This window comes from Myotis yumanensis, unplaced genomic scaffold (assembly GCF_028538775.1).
Source record: "Myotis yumanensis isolate MYYU_CA2020_CCGP unplaced genomic scaffold, mMyoYum1.0.hap1 SCAF_19, whole genome shotgun sequence".
Lineage (NCBI taxonomy): Eukaryota > Metazoa > Chordata > Mammalia > Chiroptera > Vespertilionidae > Myotis > Myotis yumanensis.
In genome coordinates, this window is record NW_027223770.1 from 28,147,166 (window position 1) to 28,162,486 (window position 15,321).

The following is a 15,321-nucleotide window of genomic DNA, read 5'->3' on the forward strand; positions in this document are numbered from 1 at the left end:
CGCAAGATAACAGCTCCAGGAGGTGGTCTGGCACCTGGGCCGCCACGGGAGTGGTTCGGGGTCCGGGTCACCGGCGGGGGCTGCAGCGCCCCCCCCCGCCCCCCCCCGCCGCCGCCCCGGGAACACAGCAGCGTGGGGTGGGTTCGGACGTGGGCTCTCTCCTCCGTCCTGGAGACCGAAGTCCGTTCCCATCCCCTTTGGGGAGGGAGGCCCCTGGCGTGCAGGACTCCGTTCCCACGTGAAGTCAGGCCCAGGGAGACCGTGTTGGCCAACACTTAGGAGCTGTGATCTCCTACGTTGACTGAGCGGGTGCTGCTCTGCAGGAACCAGCCAGCACTTATGGGTGCTGCCCTGTTTCCAAGCCCAGCCTGAGCCTTATGTGCATCATCCATGGAGGGGGACCGAGGACCCGGCCACAGGCAGTGGGAAACAGAGAAGTGGGGTAACTTGCCTAAGGACACACAGCACGTCAGGGGACGGTACAGAGAGGGTGTGAGTTACATCACAGGGCAGGGGAGACGTGACGAGCCGTGTGTGTGTGTGTGTGTGTGTGTGTGTGTGTGTCTTGGACTAGAGTGGATACACTTTTTATCTTTAAAAAATATATGTATTTGTACTGATGTCAGAGAGGAAGGGAGAGAGAGACAGAAACATCAGTGATGAGAGAGAATCATGGATCGGCTGCCTCTTGCAGGCCCCCCACTGGGGATGGAGCCCGCAATCCAGGCCTGTGCCCGGACTGGAATCGAATCCTGACCTCCTGGTTCCTAGGTCGATGCTTAACCACTGAGCCACACCGGCCGGGCTCCCCTTTCATCTTCAGTGAACGGAGGTGCAGGCGGGCGGAGGGTCTGGCTGTTAGCACGTGGGGAGCACTGTTCCGAGTGCTGGGGGGTCTGGGGTCGGCTGCAGCCACACAGTGTCCCCTGGAGACAGTCCCAGGGCGTCCACTCACCCCGAAGGGTTAAGGAGAGAGGGGGTGGGGGCCTCCTGTGCCGGCCGGTGGGCGGGGCGCTCTCCCTTCGCACCCCGTTCTTGGGGCAAACGCAGTTTGTGGCGTGTCCTGCCCCGTGCACTTGTTAATATCCACGGCGATCTGGGGGGTACAGATCAGAAGGCAGCGTCCCCCGCCCCCCCCACGCATCTGCTGCCTCCCGCCCAGCGTCCTGCGGAACGGACGGAGCTAGGACCCAGGAAGGACGGGGCAGCCGGGATATAAATAGCGGACAGACCAGAACAAAGTTTGAGGAGCAGCCTGACATCACTGCCTCCCTCCACCCCGGGAGCCGCGGACGAGGTCGGACCCGGAGGACCTGGCGGGCGAGTGGGGACAAAGGTCCCGTGGTCCTCGGTCCCACCGTCGGGGAGGAGGGCCCGTCGGCTCAAACCTGGACGGAGGCATGAAGGCTGCGGGCTGAGCCGGCCGAGCGCCGGCCGGGCTCCCTCCCTCGAGGGGCCGACGTCTGCTGTCGGATCAGAGCGGCTCCTCGCGCATCCCTGCCGCCCGCGGTCCCTGCGACGTGCGTCTGTCCGGAGGCGCTCAGGCCTGCAGACGCGTCCGACCGCGCGCCGACCCTCGAGGCTCCCCCCGCGAGGGGGACAGACACGGATCGCTCTCTGCTTTTGAGAACCTGGGACGGCGTCCCTCTCCCCGGGGCGCGGCCACTGAAGGCCCAGGTCCCTGCTCATCCTCCGGCCGCCATGAGGGAGCCGCCGCGGCCCCGCTGGCCCTCCTGGCTGCTGATACTGTGCTGCAGTTTCCAGGTAACGTCCCAGGCGGGCGCTGGGACCGGGTGCTGGGACGGGCGCTGGGACCCGGGCGCTGGGACCCGGGCGCTGGGACCCGGGCGCTGGGACGGGCTGGCTCTGAGGGGCGGCCGGCTGACGCTGCTGTGTTCTGTGTGCAGGTGCGCCCGGCCCTGTCCAGCTCGCAGGCCCATCCAGGTAAGGAGCTTCCTTCTCGTCCGGTCCCGGCGCTACCTGCTCGCCCTGCCTCGCGGGCGTCGGGGCGCCGTCTGTCTGTCTGTCTGTCTGTGAGGAGGTCCGGGTGGCCCTCCTGGTCGCCGTTCTTTTTGTTGTTGTTCGTCCTCACCTGAGGATATTTCTCCGTGGATTTCAGAGCGAGTGGAAGAGAGAGGGAGAGACAGAGAGAGACATCGATGTGAGAGAGACACCTCTATGGGTTGCCTCCTGCAGGGCCTGGGCCGGGGAGGAGCCTGCAACCCAGGTGCATGCCCTTGACCGGAATCGAACCCGGGATCCTTCAGTCCACAGGCCGATGTGCTATCTGCTGAGCCGCACTGGCCAGGGCCCCCCCCTCCCCCAATCCTTTGCTGTGTGAGTCCTCGGCCTAGATGCTGTTTGACGAGGCTTTTCGGGGCGTCTGGGGGACAGAGGCAAACAGCTTCGCCGGAAGGTGGGGCCACCCACGCAGACGGGGAGGCTCAGGGCACGGACGGGAGGCCCGCGTGAGCAGCCGGGGTGGGCGTGTGGCGGCGTCCCCCTTGGATCCCTGGCCGGCCTGTGTGTGGTGGGAGGGACCCCACACGAGTGTCCCCACACCCTGGGAGGCAGGCCTGCATCTCGGAGCTGCGGGGGCCTGGCGGGCACCCCCCCCCCCATTACTCCGTGAGCCACCGGCCACCTCAGGGGCGACCCTCTGACAACCAGGGGCTGTGGGCACAGCCAACACGCCGGTCCTGCCCCGGGGCTGAGCCAGGTCTGTGGACGGAGCCGTGGGCGGGGTGGGCGCGGGACTGGGGGTGAGTCAGAGCTGGTGGGACTGTCTCCTGCGGGCGCTGACGCAGGCCGAGCGGGTGTCACGCCCCGACTTATCAGCGTGGGAGGGGTGTGGCCACCGTCCTTCGTCCTCAAGTTCTAGTTCAGTCACTGCTGGGAAGGGAGCAGAGACCGTCCCGCATCGCGGCAGAGAGAGGACACGCGGCCGAGACACCCTCCCCCGTGTAGCCTCGTGGGGAGGAAGCGACAGAGGACGGGGCGGGGGGGGGGGGGGGGCGTGTCCTCACCAGGACTACTGACGGGCGGCCCAGACCCAGATGCTCACACAGTTAGAGGCTGGGAGACACTTCCCACGTGTGCCAGGGCCACGTCGTGTCCACGCCCTCCACACATGTCCACACGTGTCCACATGCCTCCAGACATGTCCAAATGTGTCCACACGCCTCCACCACACCATCACATGTCCACATGCGTCCACCACACCATCACATGTCCACATGCGTCCACCACACCATTACACGTTCACACACACACACATGTCCACATGCCTCCACACGCGTGCCTGGCCCTCAGCTCCCAGGAGCGGTTGAGTTCAGTCCTGTTCCCTGTGCAGCTGGTCTCCTCTCGGGGCCTCGCTGGGCAGAGAGGACGTTTCCGGGTCCACCCGCTGCGGCGGGTTTTGCACAAGGAGCCGGAGGGAGGAGACGGCAGCCAGACTCACAGGCAACACGTTTCACGTCACAGCAGGTGCCCGCGGAGCCGCACGCGGGGGGTGGTCGGCTCGGCCCCTCGGCCCCTTGGACTCGGGCGTGCGGGCTGAGGCTGAGCCGGAGCCGTCGGGCGCGTGGGAGACAGTGGTCCCGGCGTGGCTGCCCGGGGCCCCTCGGACCGCAGACCCCGGCTCCCTTCGCGGACGGCGCGGGCCCAGGAGAGCCGGCCGGCGGCTCTCCGTGTGGACACGGCCCTCCCTCTCCTGGGCCCCGTGTCGGCGGCGGACGGACGGGAACACGGGCCCTGAGAGGAGGAGGCTTCTGGAGGCGCCAGCTGCTCCGCCCGCAGCAGATGTTCTGGCCGTTCCCGCCTCCTTCTCCCCGAGGAGCTGAGAACCAAGTCGGGCCGTTCCCTCGGCCCGAGGAGGAGCCAGATGTCCGACCAGGAGGCCGGGCGACAGGAGAACGGAGACACGTGTTATTTTATTGGTTAAGCCTCCCCCGAGGATAGGTTTTCGGTTGATTTATTTTCTTTTTCGAGAGAGTGTGGGAGGGAAGGGGAGAGACACAGGGAGGGAAACATCGATGAGAGAGAGACCCCTCGATGGGGCGCCTCCTGCACGCGCCCCGACCAGGGCCGCGGAGGAGCCCGCATCCGAGGTACATGCCCTCGACTGGAATCGAACCCGGGACCCCTCAGTCCGAGGGCCGACGCTCTCTCCACTGAGCCGGACCGGCCAGGGCGGCACCTTTTCATGTATCAAAAAACAATGTGCATTTCTTTGTCTTTGTTTATGTCCTTTTCCCCAACGTTCTTTCGGTGGAAAGGCTCTTCACATAGTAGGAGCTTTACGCCTGTCATGTATGTAACACACGGAAACAGCAACCGGGACGCGGCCGTCCCGTGTGTCACGTGACCGCGGCCCCCAGTCCCGTGTGGCTCGGTGTACGGTTCGGTGCGGACTTTGAAAACTGGACGTTGTCAAATCTACGCCCGTTTGCCCCCCAAGCGTCTCTGTTTTATTGCGTTTGAGTGTCGATCCCTTAGACGTCGCCAGCGAGGAGCGAGGTCTGTGGGCGGCTGATGGTTCCCAGGCCTCGGGCCAATGCTGCGTCTCCTCCGATTTGAAATGCCACCTCGATCGCAAATCACTCTCCGCGGGTGCTCGGGGGTGTTTGCGGGTGTTTCCCCACGTCCTGTCCGCCCTCGGGCGCACCCGGCCGTCTGTATCGGGCGGCTTTACCCTCATCCTCTCCTGCTCTCGCCAGATTTCCCTCGTTTTTCTTGCTTATTTATTTATTTTTCTTTTAAAAAAAAAAAAATATTTTTTTTTAAAAATTTATTTCAGAGAGAGGAAGGGAGAGAAAGAGAGAGAGAGAAACATCAATGATGAGAGAATCATGGACCGGCTGCCTCCCGCACGCCCCCCACGGGTGGGGATCCAGCCCACAGCCCGGGCCTGTGCCCCGACCGGGACTCGAACCCTGACCTCCTGGTTCCTAGGCCGACGCTCAGCCACGGAGCCACGCCGGCCGGGCCACGCGTACGTTCTCTCTATCGGACGCACTCGCACCTGCGCGCGTTCCCGCCGTGGTGTCCGGCGAGGCCGCTGGGGTCCAGGGAGCCGCCGAGGCCGCAGAGGCAATCTGTCCGCCTCCGCGCTGCATTCTTCCACTGTTTGTAACCGTTTCTCACTCACTGAATTCTTTTCTCATTTGTCATGTTTTCTGTTTTCCCTCCGTGTTGGTTATGCGCACACAGCGTCTGAAAGTAACGATCCCATTATCTTCTCTCAGAACGTTTATTGCGGGACTAGCACAAGGGTCACTCCTCGTTCTCCGCGCCTGGGCCCTGGCAGACCTTAGGGCGTCTGATCAGCTTTAGTCATCGGGCTGGTCCTGCACTTCTGGGGAGCGGCCCAGGGAGCCAGCCCGAGGGGGCCAGAGGGGGGACCTCGTTGAGTGTGGGACTGGACAGGGCGGCCCCTCCGGCCACGGTCCCCATGCTCACCAGGAAGGGAGAGAAAAGCAACCAGCCTGGCGGCCAGCGTGGCTCAGGGGTTGAGCGTCGACCTATGAACCGGGAGGTCAGGGTTCGATTCCCGGGCAGGGCACAGGCCCGGGTGGCGGGCTCCATCCCCAGTGGGGGGCGTGCAGGAGGCAGCCGGTCCGTGGTTCTCTCTCATCATGGATGTTTCTCTCTCCTCCCTCTCCCTTCCTCTCTGACATCCATAACAATAGATTAAAAATAATAAAAAGCAGGAGAGAGCTCTGAGTGTATCCCCAGCGGAGCTGACGCCTTGTCCTTCGTCCCCAGGGTTCAAGGTCTTGCTCACCGCCTCCCACTACTGGCCCCTGGAGCATGTGGACGGCATCCATGAGCTGCAGGAGACGGCTGGAGGTACACGCGGGTGGCAAGGGCGCCAGGGAGGGCACGGGCGGGGCGGGGCCACGGGAGAGACGCCGGAGCAGCGGGTGCGTGGCCGCCGGGACGTGTGGCCGCCCCTACTTGTCGCTCTTGCAAAGCAGCAGACGAGAGAGTCGGGATGTTGGTGCCCGAAGGTCGGAATCAGTTCAGAACATGCCGGTACACGCTCCCCGGGAGCCAGGCGCTGCGTCTCCAGGGTTAAGCTGGAGGCGGGTCCATCGCCTCGGGACTCGGGACTGGGGATGGGGTCACCTCGGTGCCGTCTGCGGGGGCCCAGCTGGGACGCACCGAGGGCTGTGCCCACCCAGACGGGCTGGCGTGCTCGCCGCGCGGTCTCGCTCAGCAAAGGTGCCCCCGCCTGCCAATCAGCTGGTCCCCGCATCAGGGCACCTCCCCCGTGGAAAGCGAACTGCGACCTCCAGGTTCAAAGGTCGCCGTGCACCCCCACCCGCCCCCCCCGGACGCACCCACCTTCACGGAAAGCGTCTCCTTCTGACTCGGTCCGGACCTCTCCCAGGAGACGCCCCGACATTCCTGAGCGCTTTCTTTTCTAATCAGAACTTTTATTCTATTTTTAAAATGTTTTTATTGATCTCAGAGAGGAAGGGAGAGGGAGAGAGAGGAACATCCACGATGAGAGAGAACCATGGACCGGCTGCCTCCTGCACGGCCCCCACTGGGGATGAGCCCACAACCTGGGCCTGTGCCCGGACCGGGAATCGAACCGCGACCTCCTGGTTCATAGGTTGATGCTCACCACTGAGCCACACTGGCCGGGCTCAATCAGCCCCTTTGGTGTTTGGAAAACTCTCATCCATGAAAAACCTTCTTGTGAGAAGACGTCAACCCTCAGACACACTCAGTCTGTGGCCGAACCGTGGCTCCCGACGCCTCCCTCCCCATAACGTCTCCGTGTAGACGTTTGCCCCGAGCCACGCGGGCGATGAAGGGCTCCCTGCAGGCCGTGCCGAGCCCATGGTTTATGGCACCAGGCCGTGCGGGCCCCTTCCCATCGTCTGAGGAAACCCCGCAGAGCGAGCCGGGACAGCCCGGCTCTGGGGAGAAACCTCCGTGGATGGGCAGTGTTGGTCTCCGTGGCTGGCTCCTCTGTCGTGTGTGCACGTGTCTTCATATCACGTCCCTGTCTCCACACCGTGTCTCTGTCCCACCCGTCCTGTGCCATCATCACCGTCCATCCTCCCGTGGCGAGCTCAAGGTCATCTCTCTCAACGGGATGTCCAGGTGGGCGTGGAGCCCGCTCTCTGGGCCAAAGTGTGTGGCCAGGTTCTGTGGCCTCATCCCGTGGCCTCGTCCCGTGGCCTCATCCCGTGGCCGTGGCGCTCCGGGGGCCGTCGTGAGCCGTCCAGTGGCTGCACAGTGAGGGGGGAGGGGAGGTCCGAGAGGGCGCCCGCGGCGAGGGGAGTGCCCCGCCCGGACGCGGAGCCGCTGAGAGATATGCCTGTGGCTCTGTGTTGCGTGTCACTCATCTGTTGTGCTTTCTTCCTTCTGTTGCCCACCCAGCATGGCGAGCCCGCAACCTCACCGCGCCCCCTTCCCATAACGCTACCTTTGTGCCCACCAATGACTCTGCCTACTCCAATGCCTCTGCGACCATAGGTGAGCACGCGCCCCCGTCCCGTCCACCGCCGGGCGCCCACGGGTGTGTGGTTCCATGTGAATTCTCTCCGTCACAGCGAGCGGGCGGGCACGCCGACGCCCAGGAAAGGAGGAGACCAGGGTTTCTGTGGGTTTTTTCAATATATTTTTATGGATTTCAGAGTGGAAGGGAGAGGGAGAGAGAAAGAGGAACATCAGTGATGAGAGAGCATCGTGGATCGGCTGCCTCCCGCACGCCCCCCACTGGGGATGGGCTCTCAACCTGGGCACGTGCCCTGATGGGAACGGAACCCCCGTGACCCCCCGGTTCACAGGCCGAGGCTGAACCCCTGAGCCACCCCCGCCGGGCAGGGCCAGGCTCTTCCGAACCGTCTGCTCCTTTTTAGCACAAAACAGACCCAGGACGGAGGCTCTGAAAATAGAGACTGTTTGGATTCTTCACGGGCCTGTGCTCTTGGGGGGAGGACGTTAAGAGCCCCGTAAAGCACTGGGCCTCTCAGCAACATTAAACATCGCTTTTCTTCGCTGGATTCTTTGTTAAATCGTTAGAAGCTGTTTTATGCAGCGCACACCCGCCCGCGTCTCGGGGAAACGGTTATCTTATCTGTTACTGGAATTTTTTTAAATCATTAGAAACGGTGTTATAAAACACACGCCCGCTGCTGTCACGGAGAAATTATCTTCTCTAATAACTCCCACTCCAGGCGTTCCCTACGCAGCGCAGAGCGAGGGGGTGACGGCCAGTCTGCTGGACGTCGGCCCCTTAACCTGGGGCCGCACTCTGATCCCCCCGCCTTTTTTCTTTTTTTAAAGGAAAGACTTACGGTCTTTTTCCCCCTCCTTTTTATTGATCTCAGAGAGGAAGGGAGAGGGAGAGATAGAAACATTAATGATGAGAGAGAATCATGGACCGGCCGTCTCCTGCCCGCCCCCCACTGGGGATCGAGCCCACAACCCGGGCAGGTGCCCTGACCGGGAATCGAACCCAGGACCCTTCCGTCCGCAGGCCGACGCTCCACCCCTGAGCCACACCGGCCGGGGCTGATCTCTTTTTATCGCGTAACCATTGCTCGCCCAGCTGGGAGGTGTTGGGCTTCCAGCATCAACCTGGCCCCCGGCCAGTCCGGCTGAGGGCTTCCCGCAGCCACATTCAGCGACCCCTCAGGCACATGACCGAGCGCAGGGGAGGTGTCCAGGCGACTTTGACCCTGTGAACTGCAAATGCCTGATTGCTCCGGCGTTTACAGCCCTCGCTTATCGACTCTGTCAGCCGGCGACGCGCAACCTTCTCCGTCGCACGGCACACATGGGCTAATCACGAAAATTCTGCAGCGCAAATATATATATACAGATTCATTCACACCAGACGGCTATTGTTGTGTTAGCTGTTGTCATTGTTTTTTGTTTTGTGTGTGTGTGTGTGTTTTAAAATATATTTTCATTGATTTCTGAGAGGACGGGAGAAGGAAAGAGAGAGAAACATCCATGATAAGAGAATCATGGATCGGCTGCCTCCTGCATGCCCCCTACTGGGGATCGAGCCTGTAACTCGGGCCTGAGCCCTGACCCAGAATCGAACTGTGACCTCCTGGTTCATAGGTTGACACTCAACCACTGAGCCACGCCGGCCGGGCAATGGATATTAATTTATTATTTACTATTCACATCAGCGTATAGACCATTGATAATTTAATGATTAATGCTGAAATATGGGATGTTCGTATCAGCCCACATCCCATATCAATGCGTACTAGTAGAGACATCTAGATATATAAAAGTCTAAGCGACCGTTCAACCAGTAGCTATGACGCGCACTGACCACCAGGGGGCAGACATTCAACGCACAGGCATGGAAACATGGAACAGACTGATGAATCTCAGAGGGAAGGGGGGAGGGGGGAGGGCGGGAAGAGATTAACCAAAGATCCTATACGCAGACTAGAGGCCGGGTGCACGGATTCGTGCCTGGCCTGCGGGGATCGGGCCGAAGCCGGCAGTCCGACATCCCCCGAGGGGTCCCGGATTGCGAGAGGGCGCAGGCCAGGCCGAGGGACCCCACGGGTGCACGAATCTGTGCTCCGGGCCTCTGGTTTCCTTATAAACACGAACGGTGCCGAGCGTGTAGGTGGGTTGTCAGTGGGAAGCGCCCCTGGACTCCCGGCCTCAGGAGGCCGCTCACGGCCGCTGCCCTTCTCCCCAGACCTCGTGGAGGGCAAGATGGGCAAGGGCATCTACCTCCGGGAGCAGAAGGGTGTCACGCTGCTGCTCTACGGGCACTACAAGGCCTCCTGCGTCAGCAACCCCGCCCAGTGCGGCCCCGAAGGTGAGTGGCCGGATTTGTTTTGTGTTTTTAATGTATTTGTACGGATTTCAGAGAGGAAGGGGGAGGGAGAGAGAAACAGCGATGATGAGAGCACCGTGGACCGGCTGCCTCCTGCACACTCCCCGCTGGGGATCGAGCCCACAACCCGGGCCTGTGCCCTGACGGGGGAATCCAACCCGGGACCCTGCGGTCTGCAGGCCAGCGGTCTATCCGCTGAGCCACACCAGCCAGGGCTGGATGGATATTTAAATGGAAGCCGCCCGGGGTTCAGAGCAGCTGTCTGTGGGTGAAACGGACGCGGCGACAAGCCGGCCGGGGCCTCTTTTCCTTCCTGGACAGAAAGGCGTTTGGCCCAGACAGGACTCAACAAAACGCGTTTTTAGAGGCAGCAGCGAGTCTGGGGAAGTGGGCGCCGCGCCTCCCGCGGGGAATCCGGGTCGTAACAAGCGTTTCGCCATGTGCCGTCTCCCCGGGAAGCGGCTGCTCCTCGGGTCGGGGGGTCCGGCAGGGGCTCGGGTGTCCTGGGCTCGGCGGCCCCCCCCCTCGGAAGCCGCGAGGAGAGGCTGGGGGGACCCCGTCTTTGGGGCTCGGCCGCCACCTCCGCAGGGAGCGGGCTGCGGGCTGCGGGAGCGGCCAGGTCCTGGGACAGCACAGCGGCCCCCGAGCAGCCCCCCAGGTCCCGTCTGTCGGGGTGACCACATCGCAGGGCACTTTTCTGCGTGTTAACCTTCACTCGGGGATAGTTTTCCATGGATTGTTTTTTGTTTTGTTTTTTAGAGAGTGGAGGGGAGGGAGGGGGAGAGAGAGAGAGAGAGAAGCATCGGTGTGAGAGAGACACACCCACCGGTTGCCTCCTGCACACCCCGCCCAGGGCCAGGGTCCAGCCACGTGCCCTTGACCAGGAACCGGACCCGGGACCCTCAGTCCGCCGGCCGACGCTCTATCCCCGGCAGCCAAACCGGCGAGGGCCCGGCCACGAGCTGAGCGGCCTCGGGCCCGTGGCCTCGGTCTCTCCGTCTGGGTAATGGGTTTGCTGTGAGAGTCAGGAGGAGAGAGGTCGTTGGAAACTCCGGGGGCAGCACGGTGCCCAGGGAGCCCTCGGGGAACCTCGCTGTTGCTTCTGTCCGCGGAAGGAGGTTAAGGCCCCGCCTCTGCCTTCGCCAGGGGTCACCTTTTCTTTCTTCTGGAAGACACACGGGGAGCCGCCCCGGCCCAGGCCCGAGGCCCAGGCGGGCCAGGTCGTCTCCGACGGGTTCAAGGTCTGCGCCAGCCACGGCCGGGGCTCCGTGGAGCTGTACACGCGGGACAACTCCAGGGCGTGGGAGGCCACCTTCAGCCTGCCAGGTGAGGGCGGCGTCGCCGGGGCCGGGGAGACCGTCCCCCGACAGGAGCCGAGGGGCCTGGCAGGGAGCCCCTTCCCGAGAGGGTTGCTGGGAAGACCTCAGAGGGAGGGCACCCTGGGGCGGGGGGAGGGGGAGAGAAAGGGAGGGGGAGGGGGAGGGAGGGGGAAGGGGCAGGGGGAGGGGAGGGACGGGTGTGCAGAGGCCCACGTGTTCTCTCTGTGGACTCCGCTTTCTTTTTTTAAATATATTTTTATTGATGTCAGAGAGGAAGGGAGAGGGAGAGAGAGAAACATCAGTGATGAGAGAATCGCGGATCCGCTGCCTCCCGCACGCCCCCCACTGGGGACGGAGCCCACAACCCGGGCCTGTGCTTCGACCGACCCGGAATCGAACCCTGACCTCCTGGTTTATAGGTCGACGCTCAGCCCCTGAGCCGCGCCGGCCGGGCTGTTATTTCACTTTAATTGGAAGTAGAACAGGGTCTCTCTGAGCTGCGTCCGGGGCTTGGGCAGTGGGCCAGGGCGACGCGAGGACGTGCCCCAGGGGACAGGGACCCACCGTCGGGGGAAGGGGCTGCGCCTACGCCCGGAGGAGGCCGCGGGCGCTGGTCCCCGCGCTCAGCCCCGCCCCCGGCCCGCCGCCCGCAGGGCCCCACTGGACCCACGTCCTGTTCACCTGGAAGCCGGAGGAGGGCCTGAAGGTCTACGTCAACGGCTCCCTGAGCACCTGGGACCCCAGCGGGAAGGCGTCTCCCGCCTACGGCGAGCCCAGCGCCAACCTGGTCATCGGCTCCGAGCAGGACCTGCCCCGGGGCCACGAGGTCGGAGCTTTCGACGAGTTCATTGTCTGGGAGCGGGCGCTGAGCCCCGAGGAGGTGGCCATGTACTTCACCGCGGCAGTGGGTCAGTGCGGGGGGCGGGGGGAGGTGCGGGGGGGCATGGCTGGTAAGGGGGGGGCTTGAGTATCCACCCCTCCCCTGACCCTGACCCTGACCCTGACCCTGACCCTGACCCTGACCCTAACCCTGTAACCCTGACCCTGACCCTGATCCTGACCCTGACCCTAACCCTGTAACCCTGACCCTGACCTGATCCTGACCCTGACCCTGACCCTAACCCTGTAACCCTGACCCTGACCCTGACCCTGACCCTGTAACCCTGACCCTGACCCTGTAACCCTGACCCTGACCCCTGACCCTGACCCTGACCCTGTAACCCTGACCCTGACCCCTGACCCCTGACCCTGACCCTATTTAAAATTACCCAAATGGAGTCCTGAATAGAAAGCATCACAGAACCGTTGGGGAGGACGGGGTTTGGGGGGTTGTGCCCCCCGCTTTCTGGGGCCCCCCTGCCTCCGTCTGGGAGGGAAGGTGCTTGCCCCCAGAATCAGCATCTGACTCGTCCGGATGCGAGTGAAGCTCCTTCTAGTGGTTATTTATTTATTATTTTAAATATCTTTCTATGCATTTCAGAGAGGAAGGGAGAGGGGGAGAGAGAAGCATCAATGATGAGAGAGAATCACGGATCCGCTGCCTCCTGCTCGCCCCCCACTGGGGATCGAGCCCACAGTCCGGGCCTGTGCCCTGGCCGGGAATCGAACCCGGGACCCTTCAGTCCGCAGGCCGACGCTCTACCCACTGGGCCACACCGGCCGGGCTGTTCCTTACTTGAGCGTGTGAACAGCTTGTGTGAAATCCCCTCCACACGGCGATTTACAGGGCGGGTGCGGGAGAGCAGCTGGGACACCCCCGGGAGACGTGGCCAGGAGACGCGTACAGACCCCGCCCCCCCATCCCTCCCCGCTCAGAGCCTGCCTCGCCACCGGGCCCAGCGCGGGTGCTGAGGTGCCGTGGGGCCCTCACCGTCCCCCGTGTTTTCCAGGGAAGCACGTCTGGCTGTCCACACCCCCGAGCCTCCTCGCGACGCCCCCAGCCAGCACCCTGGTGAGCAGACGCCCACACGTCTGTCCCTCCCATTGGGGCCGCGCGGGGTCTGGGGAGACGTGGCAGGTGGAGGGGACGCCCATGTGGGCTGAGCTGGGGCTGAGGTCACGGGGGGGGGGGGGGGGGGAGCTCAGCTGGTGCGGCTACACCTCCAGGCCGAGGACTCGAGAGGCAGGACGGCCCCGGGCAGCGGGGGCGGGGGGGGGGGGGGGCGGGAGCTTGTGGGGAGGCCGTGGCCTCAGACCCGGCTTCCCCCGAACCCCTGTTAGAGGACGGGGTCCGTTCACACCGAAACCGTCCCCTCTGCCATTTTTAAAAAATATATATTTTTGTTGGTTTCAGAGAGGGAGAGGGAGAGAGAAACGTCAACGATGAGAGAGAATCGTGGATCGGCTGCCTCCTGCACGCCCCCCACTGGTGGGGCCTGAACCCGCAGCTGCCCGAACCCGTGACCTCCCGGTTCCTAGGTGGACGCCCGACCACTGAGCCGGCCGACCGGGCTGGCTTTTCTTCCCCAGGTGCCCACCAGTGCCTACCAGCCCATCATCACCGGCCTGGCGGAGGAGAGGGGGCGCGTCCAGAGCCCGGGCGCTGTCCTGAGTTACCTCCAGAACCTGTCGCTCAGCCTGCCCGCCAAGTCCCTGTCGGCCGAAACCGCGCGGAACCTGACGGAGGTGAGGCCTGGGCTCCGGGCCCAGGGAGACGGGGAGACGAGGGGGAAAATGGGGGGGAGGGGGGGACAGATGGGAGACGGGGCGGCTGCCAGGGCGCGGGGGGCACCGGGGCTTGGTCCGGCCGACAGTGCTCAGCACGTGGAGCTCTGACAGCAAAGCCGGGGCCTCAGCGTGTCCCCAGCAGCCAGGCGGAGTGCAGTGACGGGGGGTCGGGCAGTGACGTCGTTGCCCCAACGCTGCCGCCGGCCCCCTGGCGTCTGGTGGAGGCCGAGCTGAGCGGGTCCTTCTGTCCCTCAGACTTTCCTGAAGGCGGTGGGCGAGGTGCTGCTGCCCAGCTCGACGGCCGTGTCGGAGGTGAGAGCGCCGCCCCGGGGCCTCTGTCCTCCCAGAAAGACGGCCCCACGCGCGTCCATCCGGACGATGCCTCGCCCTGGCCGGTGGCTCAGTGGGTGGAGCGTCGGCCTGCGGACCGAAGGGTCCCGGGTTCGAGTGCGGTCGAGGGGCACGGACCTCGGCTGCAGGCTCCATCCTGGGTGCTGGCCGGGGGCAGGCGGGGGCGGCCATCGATGTGCCTCTCGCCTCGGCGTCTCTGTCGCTCCCTCTCCCTCCCAGTCTCTCTAAAAATCAACGGAAACACATTTTCTCGGTGAGGATTCAAAACAAAAAAAAAAGAAGAAAAAGGCCCAGCCCCAGGGTCACGGTCTCCGGGGGACGTCGCCTGGCGCCGACCCCCCCCCAACCCCCCCAGGTGGCCGTGACGCTCGGCCCCAGCACACCAGGAACCTCAGACCCCGCCGGCTCTAGTGTCTCCTCCTGTGGACCCATGTCCGCAGAGCACGCGTGTGAGCTTGATCTGGGGCGTCTGGGGCATCGGTCCCGGGATCCTGAGCGAGCTCCCCGCTGTCGTTGCCAGGACAACGCCGTGGTGCTGGGCCTGATCGAGACCGTGGACGTGGTCATGAGCCACATCTCCTCCAACCTGCAGGCCAGTGAACCGCAGGTCGCCATCGTGGGCTCCTCCTCCATGGCAGGTGCCTGGGGGCGGCTGTGGGGACGGGCGGTGGGGACGGGACGGGCGGGCGGAGATGCGGGAGGAGTGGCCTCAGGCCAGAGTGGCCCACGGGTGGCGGGATGGACACGTGAGCCACGTGGCTGTGGTTCCTTCCCTGGGACTCCAGGGTGTCAGGTCCTTGCTTGTAGCAGGGATTGCACCCCCAGAGCGTGATTGCATCCCCAGAGCGTGTTCTCCTACAAAAGGTGGGTCCCCCGGCCCTGCCCGCGGAGGCGCTGACCGCACCCCCCCTCCCGCCCCCGCACTCCCCCCCCCCCCGCAGAGTTCTCCGTGGCCAAGCTCCTGCCCAGGGCCCTGAACTCCTCCCACTACCGCTTCCCGGCCCAGGGCCACAACTACATCGAGATCCCGCAGGAGGCCTTCCGCAGCCATGGTGGGTGCCTGGGGCCCCTGGGGGCGGGGGGGGGGGGCACCGTGGTCTCCCCTGGGAGCCGCTCTGTCCTGGGAGCTCGAGGTGCACCCTGGGAAGT

General features: G+C 64.0%; 1 protein-coding gene across 4 annotated transcripts in view; it reads left to right on the plus strand.

Moving 5' to 3' along the window:
• Positions 1-1,064: 1,064 nt before the first annotated feature.
• The window catches only part of ADGRD1 (adhesion G protein-coupled receptor D1), a 39,485-nt gene continuing 25,228 nt past the window's right edge, over positions 1,065-15,321 (plus strand). The window contains exons 1-12 of one of the 4 annotated variants that reach the window (XM_070399596.1): positions 1,065-1,764; positions 1,908-1,944; positions 5,767-5,850; positions 7,399-7,494; positions 9,695-9,817; positions 10,982-11,161; positions 11,808-12,062; positions 13,044-13,105; positions 13,573-13,779; positions 14,077-14,133; positions 14,693-14,810; positions 15,114-15,224. In XM_070399596.1, coding sequence (XP_070255697.1) covers positions 1,702-1,764; positions 1,908-1,944; positions 5,767-5,850; positions 7,399-7,494; positions 9,695-9,817; positions 10,982-11,161; positions 11,808-12,062; positions 13,044-13,105; positions 13,573-13,779; positions 14,077-14,133; positions 14,693-14,810; positions 15,114-15,224 — 1,393 coding nt within the window. In that variant the 5' untranslated portion in view covers positions 1,065-1,701. The remainder of the gene's footprint in view (positions 1,765-1,907; positions 1,945-5,766; positions 5,851-7,398; positions 7,495-9,694; positions 9,818-10,981; positions 11,162-11,807; positions 12,063-13,043; positions 13,106-13,572; positions 13,780-14,076; positions 14,134-14,692; positions 14,811-15,113; positions 15,225-15,321) is intronic. The other 3 variants (XM_070399597.1, XM_070399598.1, XM_070399599.1) reach the window with 3 other exon arrangements.